Raw genomic sequence first — 25870 nt, forward strand, 5'->3', positions numbered from 1 at the left:
ACATGTTTTTGGACTGTGGGAGGAAACCGGAGTACCCGGGGGAAACCCACGCGGACACGGGGAGAACATGCAAACTCCACACAGAAAGGACCCGGACCGCCCCACCTGGGGATCGAACCCAGGACCTTCTTGTTGTGAGGCGACAGTGCTACCCACTGAGCCACCGTGCCGCCCCTGACTGCTATTGAGTTTAATAACCTTAAAAAGGATTGCTAATTGTGGCTAAATCAGCTGTCGTAATCCCGAAGTGCATTTGTTGATTTTAATTTGTTTAGTTTTTTTAGTACTTTTAGCACAGCTTTTCTTTTTTTGTGTATGTTGGTGCTAATAAAACATCCCGTTGGGATATAAGTCCAACCAGATCTTTTCAAGGCTAACTCTATCCTCCATACCACCACGCTACAAACAGTGAATGTAGTGGGAGAGGAGGACAGACCAGTTTGTATTTTATGTCTCAAAACTCTAGCAGCTGATAGTATGGGACCCAACAAATTAAGAAGACACTTAGAGACATTACACCCCCGTCACATCAATAAGCCACTCGAGTTCTTTCAGAGAAAACTTAGTGAGTATCGTCGGCAGGAACTTCGCTTCGTAAAAGCTGCGTCAGTGAACAACAAAGCACTAATGGCTTCATACAAAGTCGCATAAAGAATTGCATTTACAGGCCTCAGCATTCCCACAGTTTGTCTTTTAATTTTTCAGTGAGCTGTTCTTCAAGATGATTTGAAATGTCGCATACACATCTAGCAATTGTGTTACTGGACAGAGGGACAGGGTCTTTAATTTTGCAGCGCTTGTATTATCGAGTATAAGCTCCTCTGCTATTGTTTGTGGTATTTTGCAATTCTTTATGCGACTTTGTATGAAGCCATTAGTGCTTTGTTGTTCACTGACGCAGCTTTTACGAAGCGAAGTTCCTGCCGACGATACTCACTAAGTTTTCTCTGAAAGAACTCGAGTGGCTTATTGATGTGACGGGGGTGTAATGTCTCTAAGTGTCTTCTTAATTTGTTGGGTCCCATACTATCAGCTGCTAGAGTTTTGAGACATAAAATACAAACTGGTCTGTCCTCCTCTCCCACTACATTCACTGTCAACCCAAGAGCAAGATAGGCTTCATCATATTTTCTTTACTTGGTTTTTGGTTGATTTCCGTCACTTTTTTTTCTTATCGTCCCTGTCAAATACCTCTCCATTCTGTAAATCTAGAATGTTGAGATCGGGGAGCAATGGAAAGAGAAGAATAAATAAACAATGTGCTTGAGTTTTGATTTTGGATGCATAAATGCGTTGATCTCCGGGAGCAGGTCGTTAAAACATTTCAAAACTCTCCCCGACTCAGCCAGCGGATCTCAGTAAAGCACATCTTCAGCTCAGACAAGAATTCCTGAAACTGCCTGTAGTTAAGAGCATTAGCTTTAATGAAATTAACACAGGACACGAGGATTTTCATAATGAAATCCCACTTAACTGCTTTGCAACACAGTTCAGTGGCTGCGGTCACTCATCTCTCTATTGATGCGCCAATCACTCCTCTCCTGCTTGGAGTGCCACCCGTTGGATCGCTGCCGTAGAATCTACTGAGACTCCGGGTGGCCAATTTTTGTTTCCTCTGTTATTTTTTCCCCGTTATAATACTGTGAGTTCGAAGATGAACAGTGGCCAGACAACATGTATTGCTGCTGTGGTTAAAGGGGCCGGTCAAATTAAAGCATCGGGCCATATATGGCCCGTGGGCCGTAGTTTGATGACCCCTGCCCTAGATCATGTTAAATCGGATGTGTGTTTAACGTCTAGGATTGTTTTCATTTTTATTTATTTACCGTAAAGTACATTGTAGCTCGGTTATATAAATAAACTTTACTTACTTTTCAGTCTTGTATTTAGATTGATTTTAATAATATCAGTTTAATTTGTGTCTGTTTGTGTGTGTGAACAGTTGTAACAGGCCAGATCCAGATTGTGAGGTTCAAGGTTCAGTCAGATCAGAACATGAACAATCCTGCAGTAGAGGCAGCGCTCCTGGAGAAGGTGGGTCTCATTCACCACATGAGTGAAATCACCTTATATAGGGGTATTTAGGGTTGGTACTGGTACTACGGTGGGGTAAAAGCTATTTTTGAGCCGGTTTGTACTTGTTTTGATTCGGTTTGTCCTTGTTCTATACCATCCACCTGACGGTACCAACTTAAACAGACGGTGGCCAGGGTGAGACTTCTCCATAATGAGACCTGTGTAGGTCCGCCAGGGTGGGTAAAGAGCACCCGATGATTTACTCCGCAGACCTCATAATCCTCTGTAGTTATTTTTGGTGGAGAACTACACACAGAGGGCGTGGGTGAGGATGCTCTCCTATGATATGGTGGAACGGTAGAAGGACACCAGCAGTCTTGGATCTATGTTATTTCTCCTGAGGGTCCTCCGAAAGTAGAGTTTAGTTCTGCGACGTTCACGCCCCAGGTTAGGTCCTCCTCGATGCGAATACCCAAGAGGCGAAAATCCCCACTATGGTGGTGTCGTCTGCGAATTTAATGATGGTGTCGCTGGTGTGAGCAGTGGTGCAGTCCTAAGTGTACAGGGTGTAGAGCAGGGGACTGTGCTGAGGTTGATGGATGTAGAGGTATGGGGTTCTAAGGCAAACCCAGATCCAGCAGTTTGCAAGTCAGTCTGTGGGGTGATGATGAAGAACCATGGTGTCCATCAAGCTCTGATCCTCAGGCTGTACTGTAACCATCATCTTCTACCATTAGATCCATCATCCCGCATCAGTTACTAACAAAATCATCTTCCATTCTTCAGATCCAGCAGAAACTGAAGGAGCACGGGATGGAACAGAACATCACGCTGAAGTGGAGGGAGCAACCGGGTGGAGAGGTGTTCCACAAGATTAAATATGATGAAGTGGAATTGTAAAATTAACATTGATTGATTATCAAATTATGTAGATTAGCATAATTCATCTAGCAACTTCTGGATGTTTCATTCTGACTATAAAGATGTAAAAGAGCAAAATCACTTTCTAATTCCTTTCAGTCTGTCCCTCTTAAACCCAGGCTAGCCAGGACTAGACCTGCACAGGTCTGGACCTTAGACTAGTGGTTTAGATTATTATATTATGTTATACTATATTAATAATATATATGATTAAAATGCTGTTAGGGTTCTACACAATATAAACATTCTATAGAATATTAGTGGCACTGGGTTCTATATAATATCATTTATTTATTATTTATTTATTATACTTTAGACTATTAGAGATGTAGTGGTTTTATTTAATACAAACATTTATTATTTAATATTCCATATAATAGCAGCAGTGCTGGGTTCTATATCATCTATATATTATACAGATTAAATCATTGTAATAATCGTAAGTAATTAATCTTGTAGCTTGTTGTAACAGAAATAAATAAATTATTTTAACATTCATGTGTTGTACACAATTTTATTTATAATATTTTTAATACCATTATACACTGATCAGCCATAACGTTAAAACCATCTCCTTGTTTCCACACTCACTGTAGTTCTACAATTACTGACTGTAGTCCATCTGTTTCTTTACATGCTTTGTTAGCTCCACCACAGAGCAGGTATTATTTAGGTGGTGGATGATTCTCAGCACTGCAGTGACACTGACATGGTGGTGGTGTGTTAGTGTGTGTTGTGCTGGTATGAGTGGATCAGAGTTTTTAAATACCATGTCCACTCACTGTCCACTCTATTAGATGCTCTTACCTAGTTGGTCCACCTTGTATATGTAAAGTCAGAGACGATCTCTCATCTCATCTATTGCTGCTGTTTGAGTCGGTCATCTTATAGATCTTCATCAGTGGTCACAGGACGCTGCCCATGGGGCGCTGTTGGCTGGATATTTTTGGTTGGTGGACTATTCTCAGTCAAGCGGTGACAGTTAGGTGTTTATAAACTCCAGCAGTGCTGCTGCGTCTGATCCACTCATACCGGCACAACACACACTAACACACCACCACCATGTCAGTGTCACTGCAGTGCTGAGAGTCATCCACCACCTAAATAATACCTGCTCTGTGGGGGTGGAACAAAGTATGTAGAGAAACAAATGGACTACAGTCAGTAATTGTAGAACTACAAAGTGCTTCTATATGGTAAGTGGAGCTGATAAAATAAACAGTGAGTGTAGAAACAAGAAGGTGGTTTTAATGTTATGGCTGATCAGTGTACATCTGCTCAATATGTATTTAATACACACACAGGTCAGTTGATTGGACATGATTTGGAAAGGCACACACCTGTTTAAATAACGTCCCATAGTAGACGGTGCACGTCGGAGCACAAACCAAGCCATGAAGTCCAAGGGATCGTCTGTAGACCTCAGAGACAGGATTGTATGGAGGCACAGATCTGGAGAATGTACAGAAACATTTCTGCAGCATTAAAGGTCCCAATGAGCACAGTGGCCTCCTTTATCCATGAATGGAAGAAGTTTGGAACCACCAGGACTCGGAGGAGAAGGGCCCTAGTCAGGGAGGTGAGCAGGAACCCGATGGTCACTCTGACAGAGCTCCAGCGTTGCTCTGTGGAGAGAGGAGAAGCTTCCAGAGGTTGACTATTTCTGCAGCACTGTATGGTAGAGTAGCCAGATGGAAGCCACTCCTCAGTAAAAGGCACCTGACAGCCCCAATCAGAAGTTTAATAACTGCACATACAGTATATAAATCATGTGGGTTGTGAGTATTGTGGTACTTGGATATCTATATATCAGCTGATTTTAACCTGCCTGCCCATCACAGTGTTAGCCCCTATTACCCAGTCCTTCAATGTAAACTTTATGTATAACAGGTATGTGGAAGGTGTCTAAGAAGTGCTGAAGATTGTGGTGGAACGTAAAACACTGGAACATGTGAACTCATTATATCATTGAGGTTTTTGTTTTGATCAACACTAGCTGATATAACCACATGTGTGAGGGATTAGTTTATCAAACCTTTATCAAGCTCTACAATACAGAGTTACTGCACTAATGATACTTTAAACTTCACTGTGTAAAAAAGAAGCCTTATGTTAACCATGTCAAGAAGCGGCGTCAACTTCTCTGGTCTCTGAGGCATCTAGGATGGACCATCACACAGTGGAAACGTGTATTGTGGTCAGATGAATCAGCATTCCAGCTATTTTTTGGGAAAAAAAACTGGATGCCGTGTGCTCCGGACCAAAGACGAAAAGGATCCAGACTGTTATCAGTGACAAGTCCAACAGTTAGGGACTGTCATGGTATGGGGGTGTGTCAGTGCCAGGGTGTATCATGGTATGGGGGTGTGTCAGTACCAGGGACTGTCATGGTATGGGGGTGTGTCAGTGCCAGGGTCTGTCATGGTATGTGGGTGTGTCAGTGCCAGGGTCTGGAATGGTCAGGTTTTGGAATGTGTTGCAGGCCTGAAATGCAGGAATGGATGTTTATTAATAAATGAAATGAAGTTGAGCAGATAAAAGATGAAATATCTCAGGTGCATCCTGCCTGACATCAGATGAAAGTGAAAGTCAATGTAAGAAACTTGTACACAAGTACACATACATTCACCACGTCAGCCCATCTGCGTCACCACATCCACAGACTGAACAGTGACTCATGTAAATCAGGATTCAAATTTGATGGTGACATTATGAAAATCAAAATTCAAATCTATATTCACCAAATAGACTGAGGGTTTTAGAAAACATTCACTCCTGTGATTGAGAAAGGTGTCGAGTGTACATGAGAAATCATAAGAGGAAACTCAAAACTTCAAGTAAGTACAAAAAAGAAATGCGTATTTACAGTGTTAGATATGTAATAGGATGAGATGAAGTCAATATGTGTGATTGATTTACCAATGTACTTAAGGAGATATACAGGACCATGTTAACTTTGTTAATACATTATTCACTGTAGGATTAAAGCTTTTCTCCAACCAATCAGTGGTTCTACTTTTATTAGGTTCCTAAAAATGGATTGTTTGGTATCTATTTGTTTATATTTAGTTCCATCTGGGATTATTCATGTAGCTGCTAAATTCCACTTTATTTCAGGTGGAACTGCTGGGAGTACTGGGATCTAGTAACACATCAGTGATGAAGCAGATACTGATGGTTCTCCTGTTCCTCACAGGTAAGTGCCACACTTTTCCACACCTGATTTAAAAACACCTGGTTTTGTCTGCAGTGTGTTAGAAATTCAGCATACAGGAGTCAGGAGACCGGGTCTTCAGGGTGGACCGGGTCTACAGACGTATGGGCGCAGCTTGGAAGACCAACAGAATCTAACTAGACATATTTTTCAGGACACTTTGTCTACACTAGAAATGAGGGGAGGTATTAAGAAAAAGAGGAGGAGGTTAAAGGAGGAAGGAAATGGCAATGGGACAAAGATGACAAAAGGTGTAAGAAGACATGATTAGGTGTGTGTAGGAGACATGGAGTGGGGATAATACAGGATATCAACCAGGAGAGTTCATTTCAATATCCAAAAGGTGTTAGGAGACAGGATTTAGGGGTATGTAGGAGACTGGAAAAGGGAGTAGGTGAGGGGTGAATCCCTCAAGTGTAACAAACACCAGGCATAACATTCTGAGCACTGACCAATGAAGTGAATAACACTGATTATCTCTTCATCACGGCACCTGTTAGCGGGGGGGGGGGGGGGGGGGTATATTAGGCAGCAGGTGAACATTTTATCATCAAAGTTGATGTTAGAAGCAGGAAAAATGGATGAGCATGAGGATCTGAGCCAAATTGTGATGGCAAGATGACTGGGTCAGAGCATCTCCAAAACTGCAGCTCTTGTGGGGTGTGTCCTGCAGTGGTCAGTATCTATCAAGAGTGATCCAAGGAAGGAACAGTGGTAAACCGGTGACAGGGTCATGGGCGGCCAAGGCTCGTTGATGCACGTCTAGTCCGATCCAACAGACGATCTCCTGTAGATCAAACTGCTGAAGAAGTTCATGCTGGTTCTGATAGAAAGGTGTCAGAATACACAGAGCAGCACAGTTTGTTGTGTATGGAGCTGCAGAGCTGCAGACCAGTCAGGGTGCCCATGCTGACCCCTGTCCACTGCTGAAAGCCCCAACAATGGGCACAAAGCAATGGAAGAAGGTGGCCCAGTCTGATGAATCACAGCTGGGTGCGTGTGCGTCACTTACCTGGGGAACACACAGCACCAGGATGCACTATGGGAAGAAGGCGAGCCGGCGGAGGCGGTGTGATGCTTTGGGCGATGTTCTGCTGGGAAACCTCAGGTCCTGCCATCCATGTGGATGTTACTCCACTAAGTTCCTACCTAAGCATTGTTGCAGACCATGTTCACCCTCTCATGGAGACGCTTCCCTGATGGCTCTGGCCTTTTTTCAGCAATATAAAAATGCTTCAGGAACGGTTTGAGGAGCACAACAACCAGTCTGAGGTGTTGCCTCCAAATTTTTCAGATCTCAATATTAGGAAGGTGGTCATAATGTTAATCCTGATCGGTGTACATCAGTACATGGTTAAAAGTGTAATGTTTAGATGTTGACTTATTATTGGTGATGAGCTACAGATGGATGGTTAATAAATAAATGAATGAATAAATTATAAACCTCACACCGAGAAGGTCCTGGGTTCCATTCCCAGGTGTGGAGTTGTGTCTCCCGGTGCTGTGTCTCCGGGTTTTGTAACTGGAGGTACAAATTTGCACCCAGCACGACTCTGAATAGGGAGTCACGAGCCATCATTGCTTGATTCTTTGGTGGGTGGATCATCCTTTTATAGCCAATCAGGATTCCCTCACCTGTTACCGACTCACCCGCTCATTGTGGAACCTTTTAATCTCAGCTCTGCTACCTGTCGGTTGGGCGCCTTTCAGCTATTAAGTGGATGGGGTCTTCAAACACTGTGTAGGGGCCCTGGTTAACAGCCCGAGGCGGCTGGTCGAGGGACGGCACACACATCCTAGAGTTGTTTGGTCAGGGAAGTAGGAAAGATCAGAAAAGCCCTGTGCAGAGATTGTGGAACCTGCTGGATAGACACCCATCTCTGCAGCACTCTCCTCCTGCAAAAACCCAACCAGAACATTTCTGTCATAGATCACTAGAGTGTAAACTGTTTTGTATGGTCCACAGGATTGGTTCTGGTCGTCTCATCTGTCCCTCGTAAGTACTATCATATTCAGCCTGAAAAATCATGGAGTGATGCCCGAGTTTACTGCCAAGCGAACCACGATGACCTGGCTATCGACAGTGCTGCCAACCTGGCCCGACTTCAACGTGAACCACAGAGCAGTTATACCTTACCGTCATGGATTGGAATGTACCTTAAGCCTTATCGCTTCCAGTGGTCCAATGGAAATGAGTCGCTGGGAAGTTTCAACAATTGGGGTCCAACAAGGCCCAACAACACAGCCGGAAATCAACACTGTGTTTGGATATATTCAGGGTTGTGGTATAATATAAAATGTACTTTGAAACGAGCGTTCATCTGCTATGATGGTGAGTAATATTTTCTTTACTTTGATGTGTTGTTTAAAGAAAAATGAATGGTCACATATCTATGTACACCGGTGAGACATAACATTATGACCACCTTCCTCATATTGTGTTGGCCTCCCTTTTGCAACCCCATACGCAGCAAACTGTGATGCTCTGTGTATTCAGACACTTTCTATCAGTAGCTCGTATGTTGGATCGAGCCACACGGGCCAGCCTTCGTTCCCCACATGCATCAATGAGCCTTGACTGCTTTACCACTGTTCCTTATTTGGACCACTTCGGGTGGCTGCAGTTTTGGAGATGCTCTGACCCAGTCGTCTAGCCATCAAAATTTGGCCCTCTGGCTCAGATCCTCATGCTCACCCATTTTTCCTGCTTCTAACATCAACTTTGTTCATCACTTCATCACGGCACCTGTTAGTTTATTAGGTAGCAAGTGAACATTTTATCCTCTGTGTTATTCACTTCACCTGTCAGTGGTCATAATGTTATACCTGGTCGGTGTAAATTGAATTCTACAAATAAAAGAGCACTGGTAGTTAGGTTTATGTACTAAACTAGTAATTGGAAGGTCCTTGGTTGCCAATGCTGGGCCCTCAAGGCCTTTAACGCTAAACTTCTAGAATTGTATATGTGTGTATATGTAATTCGATGGCTGGTTCAAGCTCCTCTACCACTAAGTTGCCACTGATGCACTTGCTTGCAGCATTGTGTTTAAAGCCGAGAAGGATGGGCCCTGCTGAGTCTGGTTCCTGTCAAGGTTTCTTCCTGTAATTTTCAGGGAGTTTTTCCTTGCCACAGTCGCCCTAGGCTTGCTCAAGAGGGGTTTTTGTATCTGTTTGTATCAAGTGTTTTTGTCTCCAATCACCACTAGGTGGGAGCAGTGTCTCATTTCAGCACTAGGATTCATTTCATAGTTATTCTATTATATCTTAGATGAAACCACTCCATGGTGCAAAAAAGGTTGGGGACCTTGTTATAACCCTTCTTTACCAAACTGAATTTTCTGAACAATCTGCATATTTAATATGTTAAACCCAGAATTTCTTGGTGTCTGGACTGATTTGCCAAATCAACCCATTGCCTTAAAAAGCATCAGTAATCTGCTTAGTAGCTTCAGCATTGTTACAGGTCATTTCATGACCTATTTGCCCAAAATGAATCTACTTGTAGTATATCGTCGCTGTCCGACGAAAAACACATATCTCCACTTTTACATGTGTTGATTGTGGGTATAAATACCTGTTGTCCATAGCAGCGAATATCAAAATGACCAACAAAAAGATGAAAAATTACACATTCTCTTTAAAAAGTATCTCCATTGGCTGCTAGACCTGTCCATCAAAACACATATCTCCTCCTCCTCCTTGTTTTTTTTTTTTTTATTTTACTTTATTTTGTATTTGTATTTCCTAAATATGCAACTAAGCTTTGGCGATACAAATGCTCATATTTTGTCTTGCCAATAAAGCTACGTTTGAGTTGAGTTGAAAGAGGTGAAACTTGTTTGCTGCATCCAGGTAGTTCGAGCCTTCAAGGTTAAAACAAAACTTCTGCTTCTGTTTAAAATAAGCACTTTGGTTCCTAAAATATGCTTTTATCTGTCACGATCGTGTGTGAGCTCGCATTCATCTGGGTGGTTCTGATTACATGTTTACTTTAAGATGAACTTGCATACTAAACAGACAGCCAGGACTTTTTCATACTAGAAATCTCTTTCTCCTTAGAAGAGTTATGTGCATTAGTAAATGTAACGTATTGTATCTTAATTGCGTATCTGCGTCCAGGTTGCGCAGCAGGATATTCCGCTGATGCACCAGCACAGAGTTTCTGAACTCCTGGGTTCAAGGCTCGGTGTTGCCACCGGTTGGCTGGGTGCCATCTGGTGGGCATAATTGGCAGTGAATGCAGCACATACTAATTGACCACTGTATCTGCAGGGTGGGGACTGGACTTTATGTGGGTGGGTGGGTGGGTGGGTGGGTCTTCATACGCTGTATAAGGACCCTACAAGAAGAGGAGGGCTGTACAAGTGTAAAGAAGGTGTGGGCAGTCTGTCAGCAGCGGAAGACAAATTGGATGTGCTAAATTGGGAGGAAAATGCATAAAAAAATGAGCTTGTATATTGACTAGCCAGCTAACTTCAGGCAGCTAACTTTAGGCAGCTAACTTACCAAAAACTAACTAGTTCACTTTATTGAATTCAGTCTTTTTCAGACTGGAAATATCTTTCTCCTTAGATATGTGAGTTATGTGCAGTGGTAAATATACAGTATTGTAGCTAAATTGTGCCATCTGTGGTTTGTTTGCACCGTTACTGTCAGGGGAAAAAGTTGTTCCTTTTCCTGAAAAGTTGGGTTTTTGGAGATACGTGTTTTTCATCGGACAGCGACGATGTGTTAGCATCTAATTCTGTTGAAATGAATTTAAAAAGTATCATCATTGTTGTTATTGTCCTTGAACAGTGTCTTGGTCAGTACAACAGACCAACAGTTTAGGTTCTGTAAGCAGTAATATATCTCTGTTTCTCTATTTTGACCATGTCTACATATTTTTTCCAGACAGTCAAACCGGCACTGACCGGTACATCTTCTACGCTACTGTAAAATTATGGATCAATGCTCAAACCTTCTGCAGGCAGAATCACACAGACCTGGCCAGTGTGAGAAATTTAACTGAACAATCTGATGTGACGGGAAAGATCAATGGTGAGACCTGGATCGGCCTGTTCAGAGATCCCTGGAAGTGGGTGGACCAGACTGACATGACCAACCTTCCATGGCTGGCTGGACAACCTGATAGTTTCTCAATGGATGAGAATTGTGGTTTAATAACTAATTACCAGGCCCCTGATGGACTATGTTCAAATATTTTGCCTTACTTCTGTCACAGAGGTTCATATATTTAATATATTTCATCTTATATTATTTACACTTTAAAATGCTTTCAGAATGTAATAATAATAATATTTTGTGTTTTTACATGCAGACGTGACTAAACAGCAGCAGATCATCAGGATAAAGGTTCAGTGGGATCAGGATGCGAACAATCCCGCATTAATGGATGCAATCTTAAAGATGGTGGGTTTAATTTTAGGAACGGTTCTGCTGGATTCAGTTTCTCTAAGTATTTTTAAACTCATCACTCATCCTAGTAAAACTGTCTGTTTTTCAGATCCAGCAAAAACTTCAGGAACACGGAATGAAACAGAACATCACACTGAAATGGAGAGAACAATCAGATGGGGTGATGTTCCACAAGCTGAAATAAATGAACAACTCAAGAGGATCCATAAATATTGATCTCTTTCTCAGATCTTGTACCTCTGTAGTCTAGTCGATACTATTTCTCAGATGGAAGATTTAATATAATGTAATGAAAGGTGAGAAAGTTAAGAAGGAACCACATGTGATAGTGAAAGTCTGGAAATATGTGTAGGTGTGGATTTATAGACATGATTTGGGATTAGATCATTTTAGCACCATTAGCTTTATAGTTCAGGTCTTTTTATTTTATTAATCTGGAGATTAGTTTTGTTGATATAAAGCAGATGTATGAAAACAAACTTTAGTTTTGTTGCCCCAGTGCAGCATTTCCCAACCACTGTGTAGCAGCACATAAGTGTGCCATGGAAGATTATCTAATTTCACCTGATTGGTACTCTAAGGCTTATTACCTGCGGCGGCGTCTCACTCGCATGACTATGTACTTTCGTAATTTCCTCTTCATCTTCTTCTGTTTTACTGGCGGTTGGCAACCCACTTTATTGGAGCAAGAAGTTGTACTGCTCTCTAGTGGAAGAGAATGTAATTGTTCTGCCTGTCACTACACGCCGCTCGCTTAGAGTCTAAGAAATACGAAGAAGAAATAGGAAAGTACATAGTCATGCTGCGAGTGAGACAACGCCGCTGGTAATAGCGATGGATAAATATTTGTTGATATGAATATATGACTACATATGTTGATATAAATATATAAGTAAGTAAATTGAGACTAGATTTTCATTATATTTCAATAAATATACTTTTTGTGACATTTTTGTTTGGTGCTGTGCCTCGTGATTTTTCTAATGTGAGACATGTGCAGTCGCTCAAAAAGGTTGGGAAACAGTGCCCTAGTGAGCTTTGTCATAACTTCTGACCCACTTATGAAACTGGTTTTTCACATATTGACACAGATGTTACTCAAGATTTTACTTCTTCTTTTAGTTCTATTCAAGCAAAACATAAGGACATTGATGTGTAACGGACTACATAAAATTGTGTGTGGACATTGCTCTACCAACCACCCAACTCGCCAACGATGATCACCCCTCCCCTATATCTCACACCTCCCCTCCTCATTCTCTTCATTTAAAATTACTATTAAATCTAAATGGTAGTTTTCTAATAAATCAGCACTTCTTACAATCAGGAATCTTTTAACAATTACTTAAAGTGACTTGTAATGAAAACAATCTAAACTATTTTATTTCATCTTGGCCAAATTTAGATCAAATACAATAAACTAAAAATGTCATGTTGATGTTTCACCATTACAATAACATTAATTCACTGTAAACATAAACAGTCAATAAATACTAAAATTACATTTAAAATGAAAACAAGATCTGAGCACATGCTAAACATTACAATTGCTGTTACATTAATAACAGAAATTAAACCGTTAGTTTATTTGGTACAATTTGATGTGACACTTAAGGGTTTATTAAGGGTTAATAAATAAGCTAAATATTTCCCATAATGTGCACACTGATATTCTCTCCAGTGTGAATGTGCTGGTGTTGTTTAAGATGACTGTTGATTAAAACTCTTCCCACACAGAGCGCTGATACGGTTTCTCTCCAGTGTGAATGCGCTGGTGGTTTTCGAGACTACTCTGTTGAATAAAACTCTTCCCACACTGTGAGCACTGATACGGTTTCTCTCCAGTGTGAATGCGCTGGTGATTTTTAAGAACATTCTGTTGAATAAACTCTTCCCACATTGAGAGCACTGATACGGTTTCTCTCCAGTGTGAATGCACTTGTGGTTTACGAGACTACTCTGTTGAAGAAAACTCTTCCCACCCTGTGAGCGGTAATGCAGGTTTTTCTCCAGTGTGAATGCGCTGGTGTATTTTGAGAACATTCTGTTGATTAAAACTCCTCCTCCTGAGATTTTGCTAAACAATCTCATTAAAAACTCCAACTGCCTTTCCACTCTTCATTCTCTTTATGGGCGGTCCTCACTTCCTCCTTGATAATTCGATTTACTACTATCTGGTTCACTATCTCTACATCATCCAACCTTCTCATTCTCATTTCCTTCCTTCATCAGCTGCTCAAAATACTCTTTCAACCGACATGATACTGTGATAAATATAACCACATGGGCTCGGGAGTACTTCAGAAAACCATCGTCACTTAACACAGTCTGTACATGCTACAGAAAGGCTTTGTGAACAGACAGTGTGTGCTTGACTGGCCTGCCTGCAGCCCAGATGTGTCTCATATTGAAAATGTATGGCACATCATGAAGATGAGAATCAGACTGTCGAGCAGCTAAAGTCCACTCGTAAAACTGCAACAATTAAGTGTCCTCAGTTCCCAAAGCTTTAAAAAGTCTCATTAATAGGAACGCTGATGGTACACAGGGGTAAAAACACCATTGTCCCAGTTTTTCAGTACTTACTTGCATAAACACACACACGTACAAACAGAGGACTTTATTAGTCAGTAAACAAACTGGGAGGCCACTGTCACCCAACTGTGCACATGCTAAACATCACTACAATTGCTGCTACGTTATTAAAAAATATAAACCGTATTTGGTAGAATTTGATCCCTCACACTTGTGTTTCTTAAAGGTTGGTGCATAAGTTAAGTATTTCCCACACTGTGAGCACTGATACGGTTTCTCTCCAGTGTGAATGCACTGTTGTCTTTTGGGGTTACTTTGTTGATTAAAACACTTTCCACACATTTTCTCTGGTGTGAATGCGCTGGTGTATTCTGAGATCACCCTGCCGACTGAAAATTCCCACACTGTCAGCACTAATACGGTTTCTCTCCGGTGTGAATGCGCTGGTGCACTTTAAAATTACTCTGATGAGTAAAAGTCTTTCCACACTGTGAACACCGATACGGCTTCTCTCTAGTATGAACGCGCTGGTGTATCTTGAGATTACTCTGTGTAATAAAACTCTTTCCACACTGAGAGCACATATACGGTTTCTCTCCAGTGTGAATGCGCTGGTGTGTTTTGAGAGCACTATGTTGATTGAAACTCTTCCCACACTGAGAGCACTGATGCGGTTTCTCTCCAGTGTGAATGCGCTGGTGGATTTTGAGAGCACTCTGTTGATTGAAACTCTTCCCACACTGAGAGCACTGATACGGTTTCTCTCCAGTGTGAATGCGCTGGTGGGTTGTGAGACTACTCTGTTTGGTAAAACTCTGTCCACACTGCAAGCACTGATATGCTTTCTCTCTGATGTGAATGTGCTGGTGTTGTTTAAGATGACTCTGTTTAGTAAAACTCTTCCCACACTGTGAGCACTGATAGGGTTTCTCTCCAGTGTGAATGCGCTGGTGTGTTTTGAGATCACTCGTGGACCTGAAGCTCTTCCCACAATGTGAGCAGACATTTCCTTCTTGCTGTTTCCCCTGGTGAGACGTGTTAATGCTGACAGGATCAGAGGACGTTTGTTGATTACTGGAGCTTCTGGTGGGCGTCAGATCCTCATGTTCAGTCTCAGATTTCACCAGCGCATCATCATATTTATCATCACTGCAGCTCTTGATGTGATTGTGGAGCTGATTTTGGGCTGTACAGGAAAGTGGACACAAGAAGCAGGAGGAATCATTCATCATTTCTGAAGCAGAAAATAATAATAATAAAATATTTGTAACATTATAAATAATAAACGTTGTTTGTAAATGTCACAGTTGAGCCAAACTGGATCCAAACACCAAAGGTCTTGATGCTGAGAAGATTGTTAGACTGTAGTTTTTAAAGCATGGATTCCATATGAATAAATTTAGGGGGCGGATCATACAAGGGTCATACAAGTGGTCCTAGGGCTGGGCGATATGACTAAAAAACTCATATCTCGATATGCTTTTGAGTAGTGGTGATATACGATGCGATACGATATGAACGTAAAGTACAATGGCAGGCCACCGCACGGTAAACAGCAGCACCGCGAGCCAGATCAACCACACAGCGCCGCTGCTTACCTGAGCTTCTCTTCTTCAAACTGAGAATCAAATCTACATTCGTGTGTTGTTCCATTAGGGATAAAATCACCTAGTTTTTCCTCCTGAAGGCCACCGTATATGTTTCCAGAATATTTCCAGAATATAGAAACCCATTTCCAGGTGTGTCTGTCCACCAAACTAACAAAAAACCGTCTTAGATCGTTAATTTTCTCTCTATTCTTTCCCGGTAAAAAGCTGAAACTGGTCATTCGTTCACTAAGCTGTCACTTATACCTCTACAACCAATCAAGAGAGAGATTGAAATTCGGAAGCTCTGGTTTATACAGCTGTTTTTAAGGCTTGAACCACAAATGAACCGATTCAATTGTGTGAGCAAAACGAATGAATCTTTACCACAGATAAGAGCACAGCTCCCTGATTCAATTCCAATGAATCATTCGTTTGAAAAGAGTCGTTTCGGACAGTGATTCAGTCTGCGCATATTGAACAGCGCTTTTGTGCTGTTTTAAACGTTCTCAAACGGTAACCCGAGTATCCTAGACATACTCGATATATCGAATATATTGATATTTGCGATATACCGCCCAGTCCTAAGTGGTCCATCTTGCTTCATAAGAGGTACAACCTAGAGCCCCGTCTATGCAAAATCTGGGCCAAAGTGCTGTGTTGGGGACGTGGCAGCTGCAGCCACCACACACCTCAAACCCCAGGATTCCTTTCTCTGTAGACACCTCAGTCACTCACCTTTCACAAGCAGCATGAGGGAGCTGAGAACCCCTACTTCCCCACTGTAGTGATAGTGGTACTGGTGGTGGTATTGCTATTACTAGTGGTGGTAGTAGAAGTGATAGTAGTGATGAAGCAATAGTAGCAGGACTAGTGACTTACTGAGTTCATCTGTACCTTCAGGTTCTTCCTTCTTCACAGGCTTCATCTGGAAACCTCCACACTGTTGATCCACTGGGGTGAGGTGTTCCTCAGATGGGACGTGTTCCTCAGGGATTAAGGTTCCTTCACCTGAAATTCCATCAATATGTGAAGAAGAAACTCAAAAACTGGAGGAAATGTAAGATTGTGGGTTTGGTTTGCCAATCACAAACAAATCCTAGATAGATTAAACACTTCTAGACTAACAGTACGGTACAGTACAGGTTCTAATCCCTTATCTACATTTATCTTATTATGTCCACTGATGTGTTCTCAGTACTAACCATATTATACTGTACAACACCGGTGTAAAAGTGGTGTATTGCTCCATATTTACTTACAGAAGAAACTTTCATCTTCAACTTCTTCCTCTTTTATTAGAATCTTCTGGAATTCTTCATGTTGTAGATCCATGGGGGTGTCGTGTCCCTCTTCTGCTGATTCCATTATTAAAGATCTAATAACAGATAGACAGATTGATGTGTTTATTTCTTCTTACAGGGAAATGAAAGATGATTCTTTTTTATACTGTTCTGAATTGTTTATTGAGGAACTGAGGAGCATCTAGTAGAAAAACCTCCGATAGAACTCCTCAGAACTTGGTGGAATGAGTCTGTAGCTAAATGGATGAACAAAGCTTTATGTGTTGGTCTCCTGGATGTCTGGTCACATTTGATCTGTGAAGTGTTAAGGAGAACCAGGCAGAGTTCCCTCAGAAGAACCCCAGACTCTGTCTCCAGAGTTATAAAGGATTAAGACTAGTGGAGAATGGGTGTTGAACTAAGCTGGATTTAATCAAAGCTAAAGGAACATATACAGGGGTTGGACAAAATAACTGAAACACCTGTCATTTTAGTGTGGTAGGTTTCATGGCTAAATTGGACCAGTCTGGTGGCCAATCTTCATTAATTGCACATTGCACCAGTAAGAGCAGAGTGTGAAGGTTCAATTAGCAGGGTAAGAGCACAGTTTTGCTCAAAATATTGCAATGCACACAACATTATGGGTGACATACAAGAGTTCAAAAGAGGACAAATTGTTGGTGCACGTCTTGCTGGCGCATCTGTGACCAAGACAGCAAGTCTTTGTGATGTATCAAGAGCCACGGTATCCAGGGTAATGTCAGCATACCACCAAGAAGAACAAACCACATCCAACAGGATTAACTGTGGACGCAAGAGGAAGCTGTCTGAAAGGGATGTTCGGGTGCTAACCCGGATTGTATCCAAAAAACCACAGCAGAATTAAATGTGCACCTCAACTCTCCTGTTTCCACCAGAACTGTCCGTCGGGAGCTCCACAGGGTCAATATACACGGCCGGGCTGCTATAGCCAAACCTTTGGTCACTCGTGCCAAAGCCAAACGTCGGTTTCAATGGTGCAAGGAGCGCAAATCTTGGGCTGTGGACAATGTGAAACATGTATTGTTCTCTGATGAGTCCACCTTTACTGTTTTCCCCACATCCAGGAGAGTTACGGTGTGGAGAAGCCCCAAAGAAGCGTACCACCCAGACTGTTGCATGCCCAGAGTGAAGCATGGGGGTGGATCAGTGATGGTTTGGGCTGCCATATCATGGCATTCCCTTGGCCCAATACTTGTGCTAGATGGGCGCGTCACTGCCAAGGACTACCGAACCATTCTGGAGGACCATGTGCATCCAATGGCGGTGCCGTGTATCAGGATGACAATGCACCAATACACACAGCAAGACTGGTGAAAGATTGGTTTGATGAACATGAAAGTGAAGTTGAACATCTCCCATGGCCTGCACAGTCACCAGATCTAAATATTATTGAGCCACTTTGGGGTGTTTTGGAGAAGCGAGTCAGGAAACGTTTTCCTCCACCAGCATCACGTAGTGACCTGGCCACTATCCTGCAAGAAGAATGACTTAAAATCCCTCTGACCACTGTGCAGGACTTGTATATGTCATTTCCAAGACGAATTGATGCTGTATTGGCCGCAAAAGGAGGCCCTACACCATACTAATAAATTATTGTGGTCTAAAACCAGGTGTTTCAGTTATTTTGTCCAACCCCTGTATAGATATATATATATTAGGGCTGTCAAACGATTAAAATTTTTAATCGCGATTAATCTCAGAATTTCATGTAGTTAATCGCGATTAATCGCATTAAAAAAATTTGTGTAAATGTTATAGAAAACAAGGATTTTTAAGTGAAATGTTACAATTAAAATGGTGAACACATTTTATGCTTAATGTACTTATGTTAAAAACTGCTGGGACAAGAGAAAACTGTAAGGGAGTTTTATTCACTTACATACTAGGCAGTAAATGTCAGATTGTAGGTTAGAATTTCTCCATCAGCAAACATTGTAGATCAGCGGTGCTTTAGGTGGGATAAGGCGTAGTTATTGTAACAGACTTTTCTGTGGTTGTATCGTGACAATGGTTTGATGGACGTTTCTACACGAAGTGAGTGTGTTTTCACCCTTTGGGGCTTCCATAGTTCATGGACTAACGTGCTTGACTCAGCTTTCCGGTATTTGGTAACGTAACAGAATAAGTTAATAAAAGTGTTCTGCTCCCGACAACTTGTGAATATAGCGTGTATTTATTTCTTTATTAAGCAAGTACATCACTACGACGCTTGGTTACATTATGTTAACAAACCGCAAATGAAAAACGGTGGCAAGTCCGACATTAAAACGTTGGTTCTACCAGTCAAGTCTCAACATGAAATAGAATTTGCGTTAACGGCACTAATTTTTTTAGTCGCGTTAAATTGAGATTGCGTTAATGCGTTATTATCGCGTTAACTTCGACAGCCCTAATATATATATACAGTGTATCACAAAAGTGAGTACACCCCTCACATTTCTGCAAATATTTCAATATATCTTTTCATGGGACAACACTATAGACATGAAACTTGGATATAACTTAGAGTAGTCAGTGTACAACTTGTATAGCAGTGTAGATTTACTGTCTTCTGAAAATAACTCAACACACAGCCATTAATGTCTAAATGGCTGGCAACGTAAGTGAGTACACCCCACAGTGAACATGTCCAAATTGTGCTCAAAGTGTCAATATTTTGTGTGACCACCATTATTATCCAGCACTGCCTTAACCCTCCTGGGCATGGAATTCACCAGAGCTGCACAGGTTGCTACTGGAATCCTCTTCCACTCCTCCATGATGATATCACAGAGCTGGTGGATGTTAGACACCTTGAACTCCTCCACCTTCCACTTGAGGATGCGCCACAGGTGCTCAATTGGGTTTAGTCCATCACCTTTACCTTCAGCTTCCTCAGCAAGGCAGTTGTCATCTTGGAGGTTGTGTTTGGGGTCGTTATCCTGTTGGAAAACTGCCATGAGGCCCAGTTTTCGAAGGGAGGGGATCATGCTCTGTTTCAGAATGTCACAGTACATGTTGGAATTCATGTTTCCCTCAATGAACTGCAGCTCCCCAGTGCCAGCAACACTCATGCAGCCCAAGACCATGATGCTACCACCACCATGCTTGACTGTAGGCAAGATACAGTTGTCTTGGTACTTCTCACCAGGGCGCCGCCACACATGCTGGACACCATCTGAGCCAAACAAGTTTATCTTGGTCTCGTCAGACCACAGGGCATTCCAGTAATCCATGTTCTTGGACTGCTTGTCTTCATCAAACTGTTTGCGGTCTCTCGTGTGTGTCAGCTTCCTTCTGGGATGACGACCATGCAGACCGAGTTGATGCAGTGTGCGGCGTATGGTCTGAGCACTGACAGGCTGACCTCCCACGCCTTCAACCTCTGCAGCAATGCTGGCAGCACTCATGTGTCTATTTTTTAAAGCCAACCTCTGGATATGACGCTGAACACGTGGACTCAACTTCTTTGGTCGACCCTGGCGAAGCCTGTTCCGAGTGGAACCTGTCCTGGAAAACCGCTGTATGACCTTGGCCACCATGCTGTAGCTCAGTTTCAGGGTGTTAGCAATCTTCTTATAGCCCAGGCCATCTTTGTGGAGAGCAACAATTCTATTTCTCACATCCTCAGAGAGTTCTTTGCCATGAGGTGCCATGTTGAATATCCAGTGGCCAGTATGAGAGAATTGTACCCAAAACACCAAATTTAACAGCCCTGCTCCCCATTTACACCTGGGACCTTGACACATGACACCAGGGAGGGACAACGACACATTTGGGCACAATTTGGACATGTTCACTGTGGGGTGTACTCACTTATGTTGCCAGCTATTTAGACATTAATGGCTGTGTGTTGAGTTATTTTCAGAAGACAGTAAATCTACACTGCTATACAAGCTGTACACTGACTACTCTAAGTTATATCCAAGTTTCATGTCTATAGTGTCGTCCCATGAAAAGATATAATGAAATATTTGCAGAAATGTGAGGGGTGTACTCACTTTTGTGATACACTGTATATATATATATATATATATATATATATATATATATATATATATATATATATATATATATATATATATATGTAACCTGTAAACAACTCTAAAATAATTTGTTTTTATATATACTGCATAACAACCATAAAAAATTTATCTGTAAACAAAGTTAATCGATCAGGATGTGTTTCTATAAAACTTACATTTTATAATCAGGGCTCTTAAGTTTTCAAGTTTGCTTGGAGTGAGATGGTGGGGGGAGAGGGGGGGGGTCACAGGTTCTGTCGATGTCCCTTTCCGGAAGGGGGGGGGGGGGGGGGTGTTTGCAGATGTGCGGCCCCTGCCAGTGTCCCATCAGCATAAACACAATTTGCCTCAAATGGGCCCCTTGAACAGCAGTGGTCATTGTCTCTTCACTTTACACTAAATTCTGTAATATTAAATAAATTGTTTTAGCTATGCCTTTCTAATCAAACAAAAAATCGGACAAATTAAATAAAGAAAAACAAACGGGCCCTTGAACAATGGTGGTTATTCTGACCCTCTGTGTGTGTTTGTGTTTATGAGTGATGATGTGTGTTGTAAGTGTTTGTGGCAGATTTTGATGCCTTGATGACCGATATTGGGTATTATTGGATATACATTTAAAGCAATGTGGTTCAATGTCAGCCATGTTCACGGTCATGATGGATGACAGAGTTCCATCCAGAGCCAACGCGTTCCTGGTTTTGGTTTTATTAAGCCCCACCATGGAGAAAACTCTCTCTGCATCTGCATTTGAGTGTGGCAGAACTAATACCAGTTTGGCAATCGTAGACAGCCTCGGAAATCTGCTCACACCAGTCACCTTTGCCTAATTACACTCCTATATATTTTTATTTTATGTTTTTGCAGTTATTAAGTTGCTCATGCCAGTGGGTGTGTGCTGAGTATAGGTCTTATACAAAGAGTAGGAAAACTATAGTAACTAATGAAAGATTAAAATAAATGAAGATATTACCTGATGATCCTGACGGTTCTTTTCCACCTCCAGCTCGTCTACAACTATGTGCACAGACTCACCCAGCAACAAGAAATTCTATTTTTTCTGATTGGCCGATAAATCGCTAATTGAAGACAGCTGTATGAGCGCAGAGTGAGACTTGAGAGCCCTGTTATAATGAAACTTTGAATCGATTCTATTTGCTGAATCGGTTCCACAGTACTGAATCATGTTAGACGCTAACAGTGGAGCAGCCAGAAGTGTGTTTACATGATAAAGCAGTTAAAGCTCCTCAGATCCTCCACATCAATGTTTTAGCATGAACTCCAGTTTCATCATTAATTAGAATGTAATTAAGAATTAAAGTGCAATAAATAAATGAATTAATAATTTACTTACATGTTATTCACTTCAGTAGAAACGAATCAGCTGCTGCAGCTCCTTCTTCTTCTTCCGTGAATTAAGCTGGTTGATCAACAACGTTCAGGTTTATTATAGCGCCTCTAGTGGACTGCAGAACACACACACACACACACACACACACACACACACACACACACACACACACACACACACACACACACACAACACACACACACACACACACACACACACACAGGCGTAACTACAGGTGGGGCAAGAGGGACAGGTGCACAGGGGCTGGGACTGCAGGTATTATGCATGTACAGGGTGGGGCATAAAGATCTCCCACATTTGGAGTGGGCACCGTATGGGCTGTAGTGGCAGTAGAGAGGCGGGACAGGTTTCATTCGGTAGGCTAGGCTCTACCATTTTCATGGATGACTTGGATACAGAACATGTATGGTTTCAGCAGGATGGGGCCACAGCTCACACAGCACGACGTTCGCTTGGAGTGTTGAGGGAAATGTTTCCTGGGCATTTGATCTCTTTAAGGGGAGACATGGGGTGGCCGGCAAGGTCACCAGATTTAAGCCCTTGTGACTTTTTCCTTTGGGGATACCTAAAGGAAAAGGTTTTCCGACATCGTCCTCGAACTCTTGAGGATTTGAAGGAAAGGATCCGAGAGGAAATCGACGCAATACCACCTGAGATGACACGGAGAGTCTTGGAGAACTTCCGGGAACGACTCCATCAATGTATTGCCAACAACGGCCGCCATTTGTCTGATATAATTTTTAAAACCCATTAAAACAAAAATGTTTTTTATGTACTTTTCAGAAATATAAGCATTTTTTTTCTAGATAGTTGGGTTCTTTTGGTAGATTCATTCAAAATGTAGGAGATCTTTATGCCCCACCCTGTATTATGGCAAGCCAAACAGGAAATATATATAGCAAACACTAATATATATGGAATAAAACATGCCTATAGACATGCCTAAACACACACACACACACACACACACACACACATATACATATTTATGACATTTGTTGAGGGGGTCCAATTCTTTTTTTTGCACTGGGCCCATGAGCTCCTAGTTACCCCACTGCACACACACACACACACACACACACACACTCAAACTTAGCTTTTTTGGCACGACAAAATATGGACATTTCGAATTACCAAAGCTTAGTTACATATTTAGGAGATATAATAAAATAATAACAAAGGGAAATATACAATCATTAAAAACGTTACAGATATACATTTCAAGATATAAGAAAAACACTGCAAGTACTAACAGCTTAACAGTTTAAAGTTTATAAGATTCAAGATAATTAACAAACCACAGATTCTTCGTGTTACTGTGTTTTACAAAACGTCCCAACTCTTCTGGAGATGGAGTTTGTACAAGAAGAGCATGTTGGCACCATGAGACATACTAAACAATATGAGTACTCTGCTTTGTAAAACTCTTCCCACACTGTGAACACTGATACGGTTCCTCTCCAGTGTGAATGCGCTGGTGTGTTTTGAGTAAGCTCTGTTTATTGAAACTCTAAAGTGGACAGTAGTCCAAGGGGTCTGAAATCACAGAGATGAGCAGGTGAGTCACCAAAAATCTAGAAAGTGTCCGTGTCCAAACTCCATCACCTCATAAACCTCTTTCCACCTAATGAGTACACTCTCCCATCTGCATCCTTTATCATTTCAACCTGCTGTAGATCAGATCCCAGTTCCCAGCTCTGCTCCTTTGTAGTGGTATGATGCTCTTATTATAAGATGTTTTTATTTCTTATGGAATAAAGGAATTAAGCAGAATAATCAGATCAGAGCCCCTGAGCACTGTTTTTTATTGGAATCTCTGATTCAGGGATCTATGAAATACCGAGCATACAGTGGTGAATTTACAATAAATAGCATGTTTATAACATATCAGAACAATCACTACATTTACATTTGCAGCACTTAGCAGATGCTTTTATCCAAAGCAGCTTACCACTGTGACAGTAAACAGTCTTACCAGTCCACTGTGACAGTAAACAGTGCTGCCCAATCCGTCGATCTCGATCTACCAGTCGATTAACATGAAAGTTGGCCAGTTTCTGTAATTTGCGGTTTGTTGCCTCCACCTAGTGGACATTTTGAGAAATGCAATGTATTACAGGGTTAGAACGAACAGGTGCATGTACAGTCCTGCTCACCATTATTGGCACCCATGAAGTTTAAGTACATAATGTGGAATATCTCCTGGAAAAAAATGAATCAAGTGTAACAGCTTTTTTCTATAGAGAACTTGTGTTTGATACAAGAGAGCAAATGATAAACAACATTTAAAACTAAAAACAATGGGAGAGAAAAAATAGAAAAACCTAAAGCTTGCTGTGGCACTGGTATTGGCACCCTTTACAGTAAATCAGTATGGAAACACATTTTGACTCACCTGTGCTAAATCACAAATGAGAATCACCTGTGATAAATTGTCAGTGCCCATGTGACATTAATTACCCAATGAATGATGACTTCAGTGTTTTAAAAAGCCACAAGTTATTCCCTGTTCCTTTGTCACAATGGTGAAGACAAAGGAGCTGTCTGAGGACATCAGAAGTGCTATTATTAGCAAACACAAGACCTCCAAAGGGTATAAGGCCATCTCCAAAGACCTTGGTATCCCTGTTTCAACAGTGCGCAATGTTATTAAGAAGTTTGCCAAGCATGGAACAGTCAAGAACCTCCCTGGACGTGGAGGGAAGAGGAAAATTGATGAGAGATGTCTTCGAAGGTTGGTGCGAATGGTGGAAAAAACACCATGTCAAACATCCAAAGACCTGAAGGCCAACCTGGAACAGTCTGGGGTCTTGGTTTCAACAAGTACCATACGGCGCACACTAAACCAAGCAGAGCTTTATGGGCGAAGGCCAAGAAAGAAACCATTGCTGAAGAAAAGACATAAAAAGGAATGACTCAACTTTGCCAAAGAGTACCTGGACAAACCACAATCCTTCTGGGAAAATGTTCTGTGGACCGATGAAACAAAAATAGAGCTTTTTGGCAATGCACACCAACAGTTTGTTTACAGACGGCGCAATGAAGCGTATAAGGAAAAGAACACCCTACCTACAGTTAAGCATGGTGGAGGATCCATAATGCTGTGGGGCTGTTTTGCTGCGTCTGGTACTGGGGGCCATGAAATCGGAGAATTACCAAGAGATTTTAGAGCAAAATGTCCTACCCAGTGTAAGAAAACTTGGTTTGAGTCGAAGATCATGGGTCCTCCAGCAAGACAAAGACCCAAAGCACACATCCAAAAGCACGCAGGAATGGTTGAAAAGGAAGAAATGGACTGTTTTAAAATGGCCAGCAATGAGTCCTGATCTCAATCCCATTGAAAATCTGTGGGCTCAGCTGAAATCTGCCATTGGGAAAAAGAACCCTGCAAACATTCAAGAGCTCGAACAAACTGCAAAGGAAGAGTGGGAGAAAATACCAGCTGAGAAGTGCAAGAAGCTTATAGATGGCTACAAGAA

General features: G+C 41.7%; 1 protein-coding gene across 1 annotated transcript; it reads right to left on the bottom strand.

The window, feature by feature from the left end:
* Nucleotides 1–14190: 14190 nt before the first annotated feature.
* On the bottom strand, nucleotides 14191–22431 carry LOC134317307 (zinc finger protein 239-like). Its single transcript, XM_062998125.1, has 4 exons — nucleotides 22374–22431; nucleotides 16953–17068; nucleotides 16573–16701; nucleotides 14191–15290 (listed from the first exon to the last, which is right to left on the bottom strand). The coding sequence occupies exons 2-4, from the start codon at nucleotides 17056–17058 to the stop codon at nucleotides 14518–14520; spliced, it is 1008 nt and encodes a 335-aa protein (XP_062854195.1). The 5' UTR covers nucleotides 17059–17068; nucleotides 22374–22431; the 3' UTR covers nucleotides 14191–14517.
* Nucleotides 22432–25870: the final 3439 nt, after the last annotated feature.

This window comes from Trichomycterus rosablanca, chromosome 1 (genome assembly GCF_030014385.1).
Source record: "Trichomycterus rosablanca isolate fTriRos1 chromosome 1, fTriRos1.hap1, whole genome shotgun sequence".
In the NCBI taxonomy this organism is placed as follows: Eukaryota; Metazoa; Chordata; class Actinopteri; order Siluriformes; family Trichomycteridae; genus Trichomycterus; species Trichomycterus rosablanca.

Coding starts and splice junctions, on each gene's coding strand:
- LOC134317307 (XM_062998125.1), bottom strand. CDS start 17,058: ATGGAATCAGCAGAAGAGGGACACGACACCCCCATGGATCTACAACAT. Junction 16,702..16,952: donor TGAAGATGAAAGTTTCTTCT/GTAAGTAAATAT, acceptor ATGGAATTTCAG/GTGAAGGAACCTTAATCCCT. Junction 15,291..16,572: donor TGAAGGTACAGATGAACTCA/GTAAGTCACTAG, acceptor TTTCCTGTACAG/CCCAAAATCAGCTCCACAAT.